This window comes from Eschrichtius robustus, chromosome 2 (genome assembly GCF_028021215.1).
Source record: "Eschrichtius robustus isolate mEscRob2 chromosome 2, mEscRob2.pri, whole genome shotgun sequence".
NCBI lineage: Eukaryota > Metazoa > Chordata > Mammalia > Artiodactyla > Eschrichtiidae > Eschrichtius > Eschrichtius robustus.
The window spans coordinates 117728577-117744734 of NC_090825.1; the positions used below are offsets into that span (position 1 = coordinate 117728577).

The following is a 16158-nucleotide window of genomic DNA, read 5'->3' on the forward strand; positions in this document are numbered from 1 at the left end:
TACACCAAAACCAGAATGCCAAGTGGTGGGGGCAAAGGCAGATTTCTGACCCTTTGGCTCAGCCAGCCCCCAAATAAAAACACCAACAAAGACAAATCAAGAAAATAAGAAGCAAAGATTCATGCTAAGCTGTGGGAGGGGAGAGGGGTGTGTGTGCGAGTGTGTGTCAGAGAACAACCCTGGGGTCAGGTTAAACCCCAGGCTGGGAGGGGGAAGGGAAGCTCCCTCACCACAACTTAGCCAAACTTGAGCTGCCCGGAGGTGCTGTGGGCCCTGCCCCAGCTGGGAGGCTGTGTCAGGCCTAGGGCAGTGCCCATGCTCCTCCCCTTTTTGGGATCAGATAGCAGCTGCCCAGGCCTGCTGGGCCAGGGACTGACACAGGCTCCGCCTACTCATTCAGGCTGCCTGGGGAGAGGATTAGGTCACTGCTGAACCATGGTACCTCCTGCCTCAGCCCCAGCAGACCGCAGGAGGCTGGCCCCAGACTCAATGCCTCCAGCAGCCGCGCAGACACAGCATCCTTGGCCACCTCATGCCCATCCTGCCCACTGGGGGCCAGCACAACCCAGATGAGGCCACTGAAGGGCACTGGATGCCCAGGGATCACCACCTGGTACCAGAATCGGTGCCAGCCAGCAGAGCCTGTGCCCAAACACTTGGTGAGGAACAATGGGCTGCCCAACTTCATCCGTTGGCACAGCAGCTGCAGGGCAGCCCGAGCCCCTTGGAACTCCAGCCCCTTGTCCCTGGCCAGGGCTACTTGGCTGCCCTCTGGCTGTAGGCACTGTAGAGAGGGATCCGTGAGCTGCTGGCGGAGTCGCTGCTTCAGGTCTGGCTTAAGCCACTCCACAGCCACCTGTTCTCCACAGAGGCGTGACTGCCCTGCAGGAAAAAGGCAGAGACAGGGCGGGGTCTAAGCCCTGGGCCCAAGCCCCCAGACCGGAGTCCTCTGGAGTCACACAAGCCTGTTTAATTTGTAGCCTCCCCATTTCCTGGTGTGACCCCAGGCAAGTTAAATAACTTCTCTAGGCTTCTTTGTGTTTACTTACAAAGGGAGTGCAATAACTGCTACCTTCTAAGTTTCCTTGGAGTACTGGTTGATTGCAGGCTTTGTCTACCTCATAACCATCAGAATAGCTAACCTTTACCATGAATACTTGCCAAGAACTACAGAATGTGCTAAATGCTGCTTAATTCTCAGTTTCAGGAAGCAGGTTCTACAATGGATAAAAGGTAGGCTCATTTGGATTGCCTTGGGCAAGTCAATTTTTCTTAAAACAGTCTATCTAAAGAGGGACAACGTTCTATGTTTCACTGCAATGTGGAGTTTTAAGTCAGGAGATAGTGCATGTGAAGTGTGAAGTTTAGGTGAGTGGTAGCTGGTAGAACCGGTGGAAATTTAAAAACGTGAGGTCAGATAGTCTGTTTCAAACTCAAGTGTGTTTGACCCTAAGGTCTCGCGACTTTAACCCGCTATGCTGATCTACGCTGACGTGTTGAGGTAAAGTGCCGGGCAGAACGCGTTTAGTCCCAACCAGCCGCCCCTCGCAGTCTCCACCCCTACCTTCCACCAGGGCCTTTTTGGCCATGGCTGCGGCGCGGTGCGAGCTGAACTTGAGCAATGCGATCTGCGCGGGCGCCGGCCCGGGGCTGGGCAGCAGCAGCGCCTCCTGCAGGCCGGGACCCAGCGGCTGCAGCGCGAGCAGCAGCGCGCGGCGGCTCAGGCCCGGCGGCAACCCGTCCACACTCAGCTCGCACTTCTCGGTGCTGCGGCACACGAGCAGCGGGCAGGACGGCCGCAGCGGGTGGTTGTGCAGCGTGGCGATGGCGGCCTGGGCGCCGCGTCGCGAGCTGTAGCGGGCGTAAGCGAAGCCGCGGTTCAGGCCGCTGAAGGTCATCATCAGGCGGAACTCGTAGAGGCGGCCCACGCGCTGGAACAGTGGAATCAGCTGGTGCTCGTACACGTCCTGGGGCAGCCGCCCGATAAACACTTCTGACCCGGCCGGCGGCGGGCTGCCCACCCATCCTGGGGGAAGGCGGGGGGAGGGGCACCGTCATCCACCCGGATGGTTCCGGGGTCGAGGCTCAGGGACCGAGCGCAGGAGGGAGTATGTGTGCACACGTCTGTGAAATGGTTACAACACCCGTACGCCCCGGGTCGTTGGCATAACTGGGTGACTGAGCTACCAACGGGGCTGGCACCTTAAGACTGGCTCCCTTCCTCGAGGAGGCGGGTGGGTGGGAAGCCACAGACAATGAGTTTTATCAGCCGGGGGGGCGGGTAACGGGGTAGTTAGAAGTTTCTGACTGTGGCGCCTCGGCGTAGGCCCCTCCCTCCCCCGAACGCGGCGGCTCGGGGCCGTCGAGGCTGCCCTAGCCCTCCCGTAGGCGTAGGGCCGGGACTACCGTACCTGGGGGTGGCCCGCCATACTTCCTCTGCCCGTTCACCTGCACCAGGCGGATGCCCGTCTCCCTGACCCACGCCTCCAGCGCCGCCTTGTTCTCTGGATTCACCCTCTCACACCACAGCTGAGGGGAAAAGGGCAGGTTGGAATGCCGTATCGCCGCGTCCACCCCCACCTCGCCTGTGATGTCCAGGGCTCACCGACCCCCTGGTAGGCAAACACTTACCTCACACTCTCGCTTGGACTGCATTGCTCTCCCGCTGGCTCCCTCGTACCCCCTTTATAACCTCCTCCCTATCTGCCCATCTGGAAGCTTCCCTACTCCTCCACCCCCCAAGCTCTCATTGGCTCCGAGCACGACCCCGCCCACCAAGGGGGTGGGGGTATCCGCCGCACGTGCGCCGCGGGAACCTCAGACCCTCAGGTGAAAGCTAGAGACCCTAGTGGGTGGGTCTGCGGGCAGCCCCACCTCCTAAAAAACAGCTCGCAAAGCGGCAGGACTGAGGCTGGAAGCGAGAACGTCAGCGGCGCCCTTCCCCTGCGGAATAGCCCGTGGGAGCTACTGTAAGTGTCTCTCCCCATTTTCCACCGCTGAAGTGGTCGCAGTGGGAGGCCCAGGCTCTGACAGGGAAGGCAGGGCTAGGCAGTAGTGACACAGGCAGGCTCCAGTGGTTGAGGCATTTTATTGGACCTTCCGCGGCGGCTGGTTGTGGGAAGCGTTCCCTCCACCTGGTTGTAGGGCCCTGCCGAGGAGACCATCTTGGGCCAGTTCCCCGTGGCCCACCCATTTTTGGGTGGCCATTTTTGCCTGTGATTACCAATAAAATAATCATAATAAAAATAAAAAAGTCTCTGTTCTGACCACTCTTCAGGTCTTCCTGTTGGGAAGGAAACGTGCAAAGCTGTTGAAGTACGTATGCAGAGTTTTGTCTTAGCCTTAAATAGTGCCAGTCCCACTTTCCTCTGATAGTTCAACTCAGCAGATGCAAAGGGGCTGGCTTGTTCTCCTTTTGATTTCCTCCACAAGGTCTTCTCTTCGGACGTCCACCTGGCCAGGATGGAGGAACAAGGTGGTATAAGCATCTTGTGTTCCACTGCTCTCTGAGCACCCATGCCTTCCTCTAGTCATCATGCCTGGCTCAGCTGGGCGCAGGAACCCAATCAAACACCTCAGGGGAGAGACAGCGCTTCTTGGGGGAGGTGGAGAGACACAGGGTATGTGTGGGGATGGAGATTTTACCTTGCCATGACCATAGTAACATGTTACCCCCTTAAGTCCTTTAGGAGTGGGCGTTAATATGAATGCCAGGCTTTTGCTTAGGTCTTGGATGGGCCTTGGGCTGCCGAAATGGCACACATTCCCCATCCCTCAGCCCTCCCGTCCACCTACTTACCTCTTCCCTGCTGGCCACCGAGCGGAGCTTGATGACCCCGTCCTTGAGCTCTTGCTCACCAACGATGGCCACCAGTGGGATGCCTGCCTCCTCACAGTACTGCAGCTGGTTCAGTAACTTGGGGTTCTTCTTGTAGAGCAGCTCTGCCTGCAGGGGACCAGGGAAAGAGATGAAGGCTGTCTTCTGCAGTCCTCCGGGACAACCTCCTTGGGGCCCAAGTCGGCACCTTGCTCTGACCTTCACCCCAAGAAGTCACAGTAATGGCAGGGCCACTATGGATAAGCTTTTATTTCGTTTGTGTCCAGCACTCCCAAATTTGCTGCCACCCTGGGGCTTGCCTCCTCTACCTTGATACCAGCATCCCATAACTCTGAGATGAGCTTCAGTCTCTCCTCCAGCAGCTTCTTCTGTGCAGATGCCACAAGCACCTGTGTTTCTGTGGTCCGTACCTTCTCCTCCAAGGCCTAGGGAAGAAGCAGTTAAGAAAGAACTGGGCTACCCTTTACAACACCTTAAAAGAGCAAACAAAGCAGGCTCTTGTCAGGATTCTGAGACCAGGCCCAACTCCACCAGGGCAGGCTGGTCTTCTCATCTAGCAACTGGGCAAAAAGTAGCTCTTAGAAGAATAAGAAATGAACTGACTGGCTTGTACTTATGATTTGCCAGAATTAATAATGGAGGGCAAAGGTAGCTTATGTACAGTAACTTCAAGCTTATCTCCATCTAGAACCTTATGCATCATAAGTGATATTCTGAGCTCACCCAGGCAATCCAATCACCCCTGGCAGTCCTGGTTCTCACAGTCAGGAGACTGTGTCTGTTATACGTCAGCCATAGGGCACAACTTGGGGGGTGTGTGGATGGAGGGGAGAAAGAATGCTGCTGCTGTCTCTTTTTCTGGAAAACTATTCCCATTGTTCTTACAACATAAGATGCCTACTGGAACAGTGACCTCAATTGGAAAACACCAGTGGGTTCCACTCTAGAGAAAAGGGTGGGAGCAGTGGGAAGGTTACTGCCAGAGCATTACCCGAGGGATGAAAGGCAACCAGCCACTTAAGAGCAGTAGCAACAAAGGTGGGCTTGAGGCCAAGAAGGGCTTTCTTCATGTTACTCTAGGTGCTAGAGAGTCAGGATAGCCATCTGAGGGATCCCACAGCCTCAGATACACGCTTCCCACTTAGAGACAATATCGCAGAGTGGTTGGGAGCAAGACTTTGGAGTTGGACTGCCTGCATCCAAATTCTGACTCTGCCACTTAAACCTTGGGCAAATTATTTGATCTATAATCTTCAGTTCCCTTGCCTAAGAAATGTAAATAATAAAAGTAGCTACCCTCAGAGGGCTGTTTAAGAGTTTGATTAGACAATGCGTGAAAAGCAGTAAGCACAGTGCCTAGCACAGAGTAGTAAAGTAGTAAGTGTTCTGTATTATGAGGAAGAGTCAGGTCTTTGGATATACTGGCCTAGATTCCTGACAGCTCTGAAGGAAGTAGGGAGCAAAGGATTTTGTGAAGAAAGAATGATCAAAGATCCATCAAGCTGGCCTATAATGGGGTGGGAGTCTGAAGGACAGCAACAGTCTTCTCTCCATTTCTTTGCAAAGATGCAACTTGCCCAATGCAGTACTACTTGCCCCCTTAGAGATCAAAGAAGATAGCTCAGGTGCCACCATCTGCCCAGAATGTCTTCCACCCAGCCCGAAGACCTACCTCCAGCCTCTGCTCCACAGTGGAGAAGATCCGCTCTACCCCAATGCTGAGCCCCACGCATGGCACCTTGCGCCCTTTGGGATCAAACATGCCCACCAGCCCATCATAGCGCCCTCCAGCCGCCACACTGCCCACACCCAGGGGCTCTTCCCCTGCCTGGGCTGGGGGCTGTAGCAGCACTGCCTCATAGATCACCCCGGTATAGTAGTCCAGCCCTCGAGCAAGGCTCAGGTCGAAGGAGATCTGGAGGGATAAGAACATGGTCAGTAGCAGATGAGGATCAAAGGCCTCCAGCCCCGGAGCTCAGCTAAGGCTCCCATCCCAACCTGACTCACCTTGTCAGCAATGCCAAACAAGGTCAGATACTCAAATAGCAGCTTCAGGTCTCCCAGGCCCTCCAAGGCCTGCTTGTTTTGGGACAATTTAGGATCCTGGAGCAGCTGTTCCACCAGGGATACCCCACCTGGGGAGACAGATTTGTGAGCCAGACTGACAAGAAGAAAAAGATAAGGGCTTTACCTTTTCCTCTGGATTACACATGTATGCATGTGTGCACACACACACATGCATTCCCTTTCCCTCTCTCTCCAGTGCATACACACACACACACGGAGGAGTCTGGCTTTAGCTTGAGGGCAGTGGGATGGCTGCCGGGGAGGCAGGGTTTGTTTCTCACCATGCTGCTGGACGTAGTCCCCAACGCGGTCAGCCACCTCAGGTGCCAGGCCCTTCTCTCCCACCATCTCACTCTTTACTTCCTCCCAGGAGACCTGAGCAGACAGATACCAGTCAGGGAACCCTGGGCAGCTTCCCCAGTGCAGAGCAAGTGTGAGCCCTTCTCAGGGGGTGGTCTTGAGCAGAAGCTGCCCGTCAACCTATATCCTGGGGCTAATCTTCCTCTGTGGGCATAGAGGCAGGGCCCTCTCTCTCCTAATCTTTTCCATTTCTCAGGGCAGGGTGTGATCTGGGAAAAGAAGAGTCAGGGGTTTGGGTCATTACCTTGTCCAGCTTGTCCACTGAGGAGCAGATGGTGCGGAACTTGCCGTCAGGAACACCACAGATGGCAAACGTCCCATCTAGGATGCGCCGATCATTCACCTGCAGCGACCCAAGGCATAGTGAGAAGAGAATCTCTTTACAGGACCCTCGATAGCCTTGGACACTTAGGCTACTGGTTCCTCTGCACCAGGACCTTCTCCTGTGAGAGGCCAGGCCCAGCTTTGCCCTCCCAGCCCCATTCAGCTCTGACCTTGACCAGGAAGTCGCCTATCTGGAGTGAACTCAGGATCTCACACATTATCTTCAGGCACTCGGCATCAGGAATCATGGGGTCAAATTGCCCAGCAATGTCAAAATCCTGTAGGGAGAGGGTTAGCTAGAGATCCTCAGGGGTTTAACCTTGAGGGAGGACTCCTGGGAGCTCTGCTCTCTATGAAGGAGGCCTCTTTGCACTCATGCGCAGACCACATTCTTCATTCTCCGTCTGACTGTCAGCCCAGAGCAAAACCCCAGTATTCCTGGGTCTCTTACCAGTCCTGGTTTTCTTCCCATCCACAGGGCTATTCCTTCATCATCTCACTCATCTATTTTTCCTTATTTCCTTCCACTGTTGTGGGAGCAATTATACGGCCTTAGTCCTTTATTCATTCAGAATCTGTGCCACCAGTCTGGGCGACAGTACCTCAAATCCAGTTTCCTCATCCTTTGCTGTGATCCTATCACTGTGGTTTAATATAAAAAGCACTGGACCCAGAGTTCTAGTCCTAACTTTGCCTTTCTTATCCCTATGATCTCTTCATCTTGCTGAGCCTCAAGTTTCCTCAGATAAAATGAGGAGAGTAATCCCTGTCCTGTATATGAAAATACTAAAGAAATCTTAGGGTTAGCATTATCTGGGGCATCTAGATTTTTCAGGACACCAAAAGTACTCAATAGATTCTACTGGCTCAAGGGAGGGCCTCCTTACCCATCCTGCCCCCATACTCACACACTGGTAGAATTCCCGATATCGGCCTCGGGTCATGGCTGGGTTATCCCGCCGATATACTTTTGCTATGTGGTAGCGTTTAATGTTGGTCAGTTTATTCATTGCCAAATATCGAGCAAAAGGAACCTGATGACAAAGAGTTAAGGGGAAAGCCCCACCTTTCACAGTCTGGAAGTTGATTATCATCATCAACAGAAGCTGGGGTCTAACCGCACCCTGTGTGCGTAAAACCACCATCTGTAAGATTAACAGCATTTCTGAACATCAGCAAGAATCAACTTTGTTACCATACTGGGCAGCTGAAGTCTCATAAAATATTAAGGCTTTCTTTTTGGGCTATGCTGAGCACAGCAGGGGGGTGGGCAGATTGGCCAGGGAGCAGAAAAAGGGCCCCAAGTAGGGATCTCTAAACAGATGATACTCTGACATACCTTGGAGATAAAGGAAAAGTGCTGTTGGTCAATTAGGGAGAACTCTGTCCACCAGCCAGGGCAAGGGAGACGTATTCTGAATCCAGGGGATTGTTGGCAGAGTCAGAACTGGACCCTGACATAAAGCTGAGGTCTCACTCAGGATTCAGAAGCCTTCGAAGGCTAGCTATGCTCTGTTTAGCCAAAGCCCAGCTCCTGGTTTAGAGAAATAACTTCCCTGACTGCAAGATGCATTATATTTGATCCCACCTATGTCTAGCTGCCCCCAAACCTGAGGCTAGAAAAAGCCCCAGCCCAGAAAGGGCCAATACATCCAAAGTTTAAAAAGATACAGTGAGGTCATAGCGAAGAGACAGCAGCTCCCCACCTTGGTCCTTCAGGTCATAGATAAGCTTAGAGTCTTCCCCATACTTTCCAGTCAGTGTTTCCTGGAGAAAACATAAAGAAATGTGATCATAATGATAAATATAACAATTTGAAAGGAAGTTTTAAAAACAAAAACCCACCATTCTAACTATGACTGATTTCAACTTATCTACATTTCCTCTGTTCTCTCTCCCAATGTTTCCTTATTTGATGTAGTTATAATCAAGGAAATACCAATTTGGTTTTCTGCTTATCACATTTCCATTTTGTGACAGCTGAAGTATTATTTTTAAAAGCTGCATTGGGAGTTCCCTGGTGGTCCAGTGGTTAGGACTGCGCGCTCACTGCCGAGGGCCTGGGTTCAATCCCCAGTTGGGGAACTACGATCCCGTAAGCTGTGCGGCATGGCCAAAAAAAAAAAAAAAGCTGCATAATATTTTAGTGAGAAGAAGCTATTTCCTTCCTTCCTAGTGTTACACTGATAGATGTTTAGGTTATTCCAATTGAAAAAAAAATTCCATAGCATTTCAATAAATATATTTGGGTACACAGTTTTTTCTTTTGAATATTTTTTTGGAGGATAAATGCCTAGGAGTGGGTCATTAGATCAACAAAGATAAATGTTTTTATGACGGCCTAAGATTTGAACACTGTCAAAAGCCAAAACTGAGAGAGTCCTTGCCCTGTGATGTCTTCAACAAGATAATATATTTCACTATCAGACTGGCAAAGTTCAAAAAACCTGAAAATTCCCAGTGTGTAGAAAATAGAAACACTCATACAATGGTTGGTGTTATGGCCGGAGAATACAGTGGTTGGTATTATGGCCTGAATCGTGTCCCCTCGAAATTCATATATTGAAGCCCTATTCCCTGCACCCACCCGGCCCCCGTAACCTCAGATTGTGACTCTATTTGGAGACAGGTCTTTAAAGAAGTAATTAAGGTAAAATGAGGTCACTAGGATGAGTCTTAATCCAATATAACTCATGTCCTTATAAAAAGAGGAAATTTGGACACAGAGGAGGGAAGATGATGTGAAGACATAGGGAAAAGACACCATCTAAAAGCCAGTGAGAGAGGCCTTAAGCAGATCCTTCCCTCATGACCCTCAGAAGAAACCAACCCTGCTGACAGCTTATCTTGGACTTCTAGCCTCCAGACAATAAATTTCTGTTCTTTAAGCCACCCAGTCTATGGTATTTTCTTATGGGAACACTAGCAAACTAATATAGTTGGTAGAAATAGGAATGAGTACAACCATTTGACCCAGAAATTCTACTTCTGTGAATTTACCCTGCAGATAAATGCCCACTAGTACCAGACATTGTTCTAAGCCCTGTGTATACATCAGTGAACAAAGGCAGTCCATGCCCTCATGGATCTTCTATAGTAATGAAAAGAGACAGGCAGTACATTAATGCAAGGAAACAAATTAACATAACTTTTGATAGTGATAGCTGCTTTAACGGAAATAAAATAGGTCAATGTGATAGATAAGGGCTACTTTAGACAAGGCAGCTGGAGAGGAGTATTTGAGGAATGGCATTTTAGTTGAAATCTGAAATTAAAATCTGTCATGTCTAATTTACTCTGGAATTAAAGTCATGCAGAGAGCTAGAGAAAAAGGGAGTTCAGCAAGAGGGAAGAGCAAGAACAAAGGCTCGAAGAAAGAAACATGTTTAGTATGTTCCAGGAATAGAAAAAGACCATGGTAGCACAGTGGGCAAGGGGAAGAAGCACATGAGATGATGTGGGAAAGGTAGGCAGTTGCCACATCATGTAGGGCCTTGTAAGCCTGAGTAAAGAGTTTGGATTTTATTATAAATGCATTGGGAGTCACTGGGTTTTAAGCAGGGAGGGATGCAAAGAACCGTTTTTTAATAGCAAAGAACTAGAAACAACCTCAGGGTCCATCAATAGGAGACTGGTTGCATATTTATCCTTTATATGTTCGATTTACATGTATCTAGGAAACATCTCAAGTACAGGTGCCATGGAATTCAATGTAGACAGGAGCCATAACAACTTCCACTCCTGAGAAGGGCTCTCTTTTGGATGCTGCTGGCCACAACCAAGGTAAATAAAAAGCAGGGCCTCTTTCTCTATGCCAGTCCTGTCCCCCTTCTCATGGAGAAAATGCCAATCTTTGTCTGCAACAAGAGAGAGACCTTTGGTCTTCACTCTCTTGCCATCCTCTTTGTTGTTTGTATACCCATTATTCCACCATGCAATTTCTCCTCATCCACCCCTCACCTTTAGTTCAAATACAGGTGTATCAATTACTTCTGCACCGTGGCGCTTGAAACAGCTGATGATTACATCAAACACCTTCTCCCGAACTGCCATCTGCCGGGGACTGTAGTCTCTTGTGCCCTTGGAGTCAAAATCAGCCAGAGAACCAGGGATGGGGTTTAAAAACAAAGAACAGTAAGGTCTAGAAATATAAAAGCATGACTTCAATGATGGCGAATGAAAACCCTGCCCCAAACTTAGGTTTTCCTACAGGTCACTGAGTTGTAAAACAAGTACAAACAATTCCCTATTAATTACCACACCCATTTGCTCTCACCCTTCTAAATTCCAACCCCTTTTTAGCTTGGTTCTGTCTTCTAGAATTCTTGGAACTCTGTTCTCTGAGAAATTTTCCTAAACTCATTTTCTGGGAAACAGAACATTCCCCTGCCTAATAGAAAACATCTACCTGATGACAGGCATATAACCAACTCAAACTGGCTTAATGAATCTAATTCCAAATTTTACAAGTAACATTCTCTCCCAACATACCTTAAAAAAAATCCTAATGAACACTATTTTTTCTTTCTTTTTTTTTTTTTAAATTTATTTAGTTATTTTTGGCTGCATCGGGTCTTCGTTACTGCACGCGGGCTTTCTCTAGTTGTGGTGAGCGGGGTCTATTCTTTGTTGCGGTGCACGGGCTTCTCATTGCGGTGGCTTCTCTTGTTGTAGAGCACGGGCTCTACGTGCGTGGGCTTCAGTAGTTGTAGCACGCGGGCTCAGTAGTTGTGGCTCGTGGGCTCTAGAGCACAGGCTCAGTAGTTGTGGCATTCAGGCTTAGTTGCTCCGAGGCATGTGGGATCTTCCCAGACCAGGGCTCAAACCCGTGTCCCCTGCTTTGGCAGGCGGATTCTTAACCACTGTGCCACCAGGTAAGTCCCCACTATTTTTTTCTTTAATTTTTTTCTGATAGCCCTATGACAAGGGCTAAGTAAGTGAATTTGAACGTGTTGAGAAGTTAAATCATTACTTAAGGCCATTTAGCTGTTTCCTGGTAGTCAGTACTAGAACTCTGTTCTCCCAGGTCAGAGCTTCTAGTTTGGGCTTTTATATGCTACTCACAAGTAGGACCTCTTTAGTCTCAGGACTCCTTTACACTCTTACTATTTACTAAGGACCCCAAAGTGGATTATACCTATCAATATTTATCGTATTATAAATTAAAACTGCAAACATTTAAAAATATTAATTCACTTAACAAAAAGAAAATCCATTACATGTTAACATAAATAACATTTTAGGAAAATGTAACTACTTTCCAAAACAAAAACATTTGGTGACAAGAGTGGCATTGATTTACATTTTTGCAAATCTTTAACGCCTGGGTTAACAGAAGACAGCTGAATTCTCATATATGCTTTTTGCATTCAATTCTGTTGTGATATGTTGTTCTGGTTGAATATATAAAGAAAATCTAGCCTTACAGAGATGCGTAATTGTAAAAGGAGGAATATTTTTAATAAACTTTTCAGCTAATTGTAGATATTCTTTTTTTAATTAATTAATTAATTAATTTTATTTTTGGCTGTGTTGGGTCTTCGTTTCTGTCCGAGGGCTTTCTCTAGTTGTGGCAAGCGGGGGCCACTCTTCATCGTGGTGCGTGGGCCTCTCACTGTCGCGGCCTCTTGTTGTGGAGCACAGGCTCCAGATGCGCAGGCTCAGTAGTTGTGGCGCACGGGCCTAGTTGCTCCGCGGCATGTGGGATCTTCCCAGACCAGGGCTTGAACCCGTGTCCCCTGCATTGGCAGGCGGATTCTTAACCACTGCGCCACCAGGGAAGCCCCAGATATTCTTCTTAAACTACACCAAAATCCAAAGAGGGAGAGCTTCTTAAGGATTGGTTTGCAATGTGGAATCTGAAACTACATCAATGAACTTTTCACACTGTTACATTAAAATCCATTATAAGGTACCCAGAATTCACAGAGACAGAAAGTAGAACGATGGTTACCAGGGGCTGGAGGGAGGGTAGAATGGGGTGTTACTGTTTAATGGGTAAAGAATTTCAGTTTGGTATGATGAAAAAGTTCTGGGGGTTGAATAGTGGTTATGGTTGCACAGCAATATGAATGTACTTAATGCCACTGAACTGTACACCTAAAAATGGTTGAAATGGCAAATTTTATGTTATGTATATTTTAGTACGATTTTAGAAATATCTGTTACTCTATCTTGTACTTTGGATATTTTACGCAGGCACAATTTTATAACATCATGCATTGGTCATTTAGAAAATATTTGTTCTTTGATAACAGTTACATAGATCTTCCAAATGTTGATATGCCTCATTATACAATATCAAAAAACCGTATTTGTTCATGTCACCATAGATCTCATCAGGAAAGTCTTCAAGTATTGAGAACCTGTCAAGCTCATGGTGGAAAACACAAGTTCTAACTTTGACTTCAACACTTGAATTTTATCACTGGCAACAAATACCGCTGAATGTTTTCCTTGAGGTGACAAGGCTCACTTTGTTCATTTTTGTGAAAATATCTGCCCAATATCCAAATCTTTAACACAATAGTTTATCTTTCAGTTTTTCTTTGAAATAAAAAAGGTTTTCCATGAAAAAAGCAGCTAGTTCAGCCTACAGTTCACACATGGCACAAGCATTTTTCCTACTTTGGAATGCAGCAGAAGTGCTTTATTTGTGCTTTCCATTTCATCATACAGAATATTAAAAAACAGTGTACTCAAGGGTCGATATTCAATAAAATTAATAATTTTTACTGTTTTATCAAGGACATTCTTAAGTGAAACTGAATCTTTTTTTTTTACTGTGAGTTCACGAAAGTAAAGAACATAATGGTTATTAGTACAGCTCAGTGCCAACATCTTAATTTGTGCTAAGACACCAGCAGTTCTACACACCAGTGCTTTTGCACCTTCACCGCAAACGAAGTGAAAAAGGCAAATAACATTATGAAAATAATTTTGACCAGGAAGGTTCCTTGAAAAAGTCCTTTCCCCATAATACTGAGTTTTCTGTTAATTATGAATCACATGTCAAGAAATGTATTTCAACAAACTAAGTGGATATTAACTCTCCAGTATATTCTCATTTTCTTTTTTTTTTTTAAACATCTTTATTGGAGTATAATTGCTTTACAGTGTTGTGTTAGTTTCTGCTGTATCTCATTTTCTTTTAACATTAAATTATGGAAATTTTCCAACACACATTATAGAGAATAGTACACTGGACCACCCCACCCTGTGTTTATTACCTACCTTCAACAACTATCAACACCTGCTATCCTTATTTTATCTAAGCCCCAACATTTTTTTTTCCTGCAGTATTTTAAAGTAAATCCCAGATATCATATACTTTCATCATAAATATTTCAGTATGATTGTCTAACATATAAGGATTAAAAAACAAAACACTACCTTTCTTACAACCAATATAATTTAACAGCAACCCTTTACCTAGTGCCCAAACCATGTTTAATTACCCCCAACTGCCACAATAATATCTTTTTATGGTTGACTTGTTTGAATCAGATTCTTAATAAGTTCACAACTTGTACTTGGTTTATATGTCTCATGTCTATTTAATCTGCAACAGTTTCCTTTCCTTTTTTTAAAAAAAATGTCCTTTATTTGTTGAGGAAACTGAGTCATTTTTCTGAAAGAATTTTTCTCGTTCTAGATTTGGTTAACCGTTTATTCAATGTGGTCACTTAACATGTTCCTCCATTTCCCATATTTCCAGTAAACTGGTAGTTAGGTAAACTGGTAGTTAAGTCTGAAGACTGATTAGATTCAGGTACAACTCTTCTTGGCAAGAGTACTTCATAGGTGGTGCTGTGTACTTCTTATTGCATCACGTCAAGAGGAACATAATGTCTGGTTGTCCTACTTTTAGTGATGCTAAGATTGATCATTGGGTTTAGCTGAGGTCAGCCTGATCTATCATAAATCCCCATTAATCTTTTCACCAAGTAGTTTGAATAACTACTGATGGTCACTGCCTTGGGGTTTTACACCATCTCTTTAACCTTTGAAATGAGTTATATGTAGAAAGGAATAGCTCAGTGATTTTAGGAGCCCAAAGAATTACTCTTAAACGGTGACATCTCAACATAAGGAAGACAGATCATCTCCCCTCTACTTTGGAATTAAATTTCACATACATTCATTGAATACCTATTTAGTCCCAGACTCTCAGGTTAAATAAACCATGTGAATAATGAAAAGTCAGCAATAAATGCAATAACAGAGATACTTATGAAGTGCCAAGGGAACCCAGATGATAGGTAAATAGTTCAGTTTATAGAACTTACAGAAAGTGGCATCTGAACTGAAATCATGGTGGTTGAGCTAGGAATCTCCAACTTCATTCCATTCTACTCTCCTTCTCTATTTGGTTCTAGTCATAAAGGTCTTTTTATAGTTCCTGGAAACTACCAAGGTTCTTTCTCACTTCAGGATTTCCATACCCTACCTGGACTTATCTTCCTCACACTCTTCACCCGGCTGTCTTCCGCTCATCTATTAGGTTAGCTAGTCTATCACTTCTTCAGACTTCCCAGTTCTCCCTTATTTTTCTCAGAGCATCCTTTTTACTTCTTTACATCACTTAACACAATTTGTAGTTACATATCCATGTGTGGGATTATTTCTCCTAAGCCTGTTTCCTTCAGTAGAATGTAAGCTCCCTGAGGGCAGGCTATATTGTTCACCATGGTACACTCACTGCTTTGTACAGTGCTAGGCACACAGTAAGCACTCAGTAAATATTTACTGAATGAAAGAAGGAGTAGCAGTAGCAGGTAGACTCCCCTAAGCACCCAGCTGGCCTAGTTTCTGCCATCACTTTGCCATCCCAGAATGACTCAGAGTCCAATCCAGCCTGGCGCCTACAGCCAACTGTTGTTTCCTCTGCAGGATTTCAGATCCTCCTCAATGACCTGATTCAGAGAAGCAGGCATATATGCGTCCTTGTGAGGAATTAGGGACCCTCTTAGAGGCTCCCTAAAGGAATATTTACCTTGGGGGTTTTGAGCACAAACTTCTGTTTCCCTTCATCAGGGCCCAGTTGTGCCTTCAGTTTCAGTAGTTTTGCCACCTCCTCCTCGATCTGTGGAGGGAAAGTAGGCGCTGGGCTACCACATCTGCCACCCCCTCCCTCTTCCATCATTCATTCAGTATCCCTCCCTCATCAGGATGTGCGGCATATCTCTCTCCCAAGCCTAGCTTTGCTTCTCTCGGGTCCTACCGCAGCTACCTCCCCACCCAGCCCGTCCTCCTACCTACAAGTCCAGTCCCTTCTTCCACATCCCCATCCTCTGTGCAGACCACTCCCCGCTCTGTTCTCCCAGGCCTTCCTTTGTCCCCTCTCCTGCCTCCTGGGTCGTACCTGCTCGGCGCCGGCCTTCTGCTGCTTAAGGGCCCGCACGCGCTCTCCCTGAAGTCGCACAAGCTCCTCCAGCGTGGCACGGTCTGCCATACTGGCTGCCAACTGGGGCTGACTGCTGTCTAGATAGGTTGTGGGGGGCCACCGCTTCAGCTCGGATGACTTCCGGCTATCGAGTGGAGGGCCCGCACGCCTAGAAAGCCACCAC

The 16158-nt window shown here is 47.2% G+C and overlaps 2 protein-coding genes across 2 annotated transcripts; both read right to left on the bottom strand.

Annotated features, from left to right (window-relative positions):
- Positions 1–277: 277 nt before the first annotated feature.
- Positions 278–2989, bottom strand: DND1 (DND microRNA-mediated repression inhibitor 1). The gene is given in 5 exon segments (XM_068536033.1): positions 278–490; positions 493–882; positions 1565–2026; positions 2412–2529; positions 2632–2989. Coding segments are annotated over 5 exon segments (1062 nt in total). The 5' UTR covers positions 2656–2989; the 3' UTR covers positions 278–422.
- Positions 2990–3069: 80 nt separating this feature from the next.
- HARS1 (histidyl-tRNA synthetase 1) lies at positions 3070–16153 on the bottom strand. Its single transcript, XM_068536031.1, has 13 exons — positions 15954–16153; positions 15585–15674; positions 10550–10669; positions 8261–8356; positions 7498–7623; positions 6760–6867; positions 6510–6608; positions 6187–6280; positions 5846–5973; positions 5511–5753; positions 4147–4263; positions 3800–3946; positions 3070–3453 (listed from the first exon to the last, which is right to left on the bottom strand). Exons 1-13 carry the CDS (start codon positions 16041–16043, stop codon positions 3382–3384), a joined length of 1530 nt encoding a protein of 509 aa, XP_068392132.1. The 5' UTR covers positions 16044–16153; the 3' UTR covers positions 3070–3381.
- Positions 16154–16158: the final 5 nt, after the last annotated feature.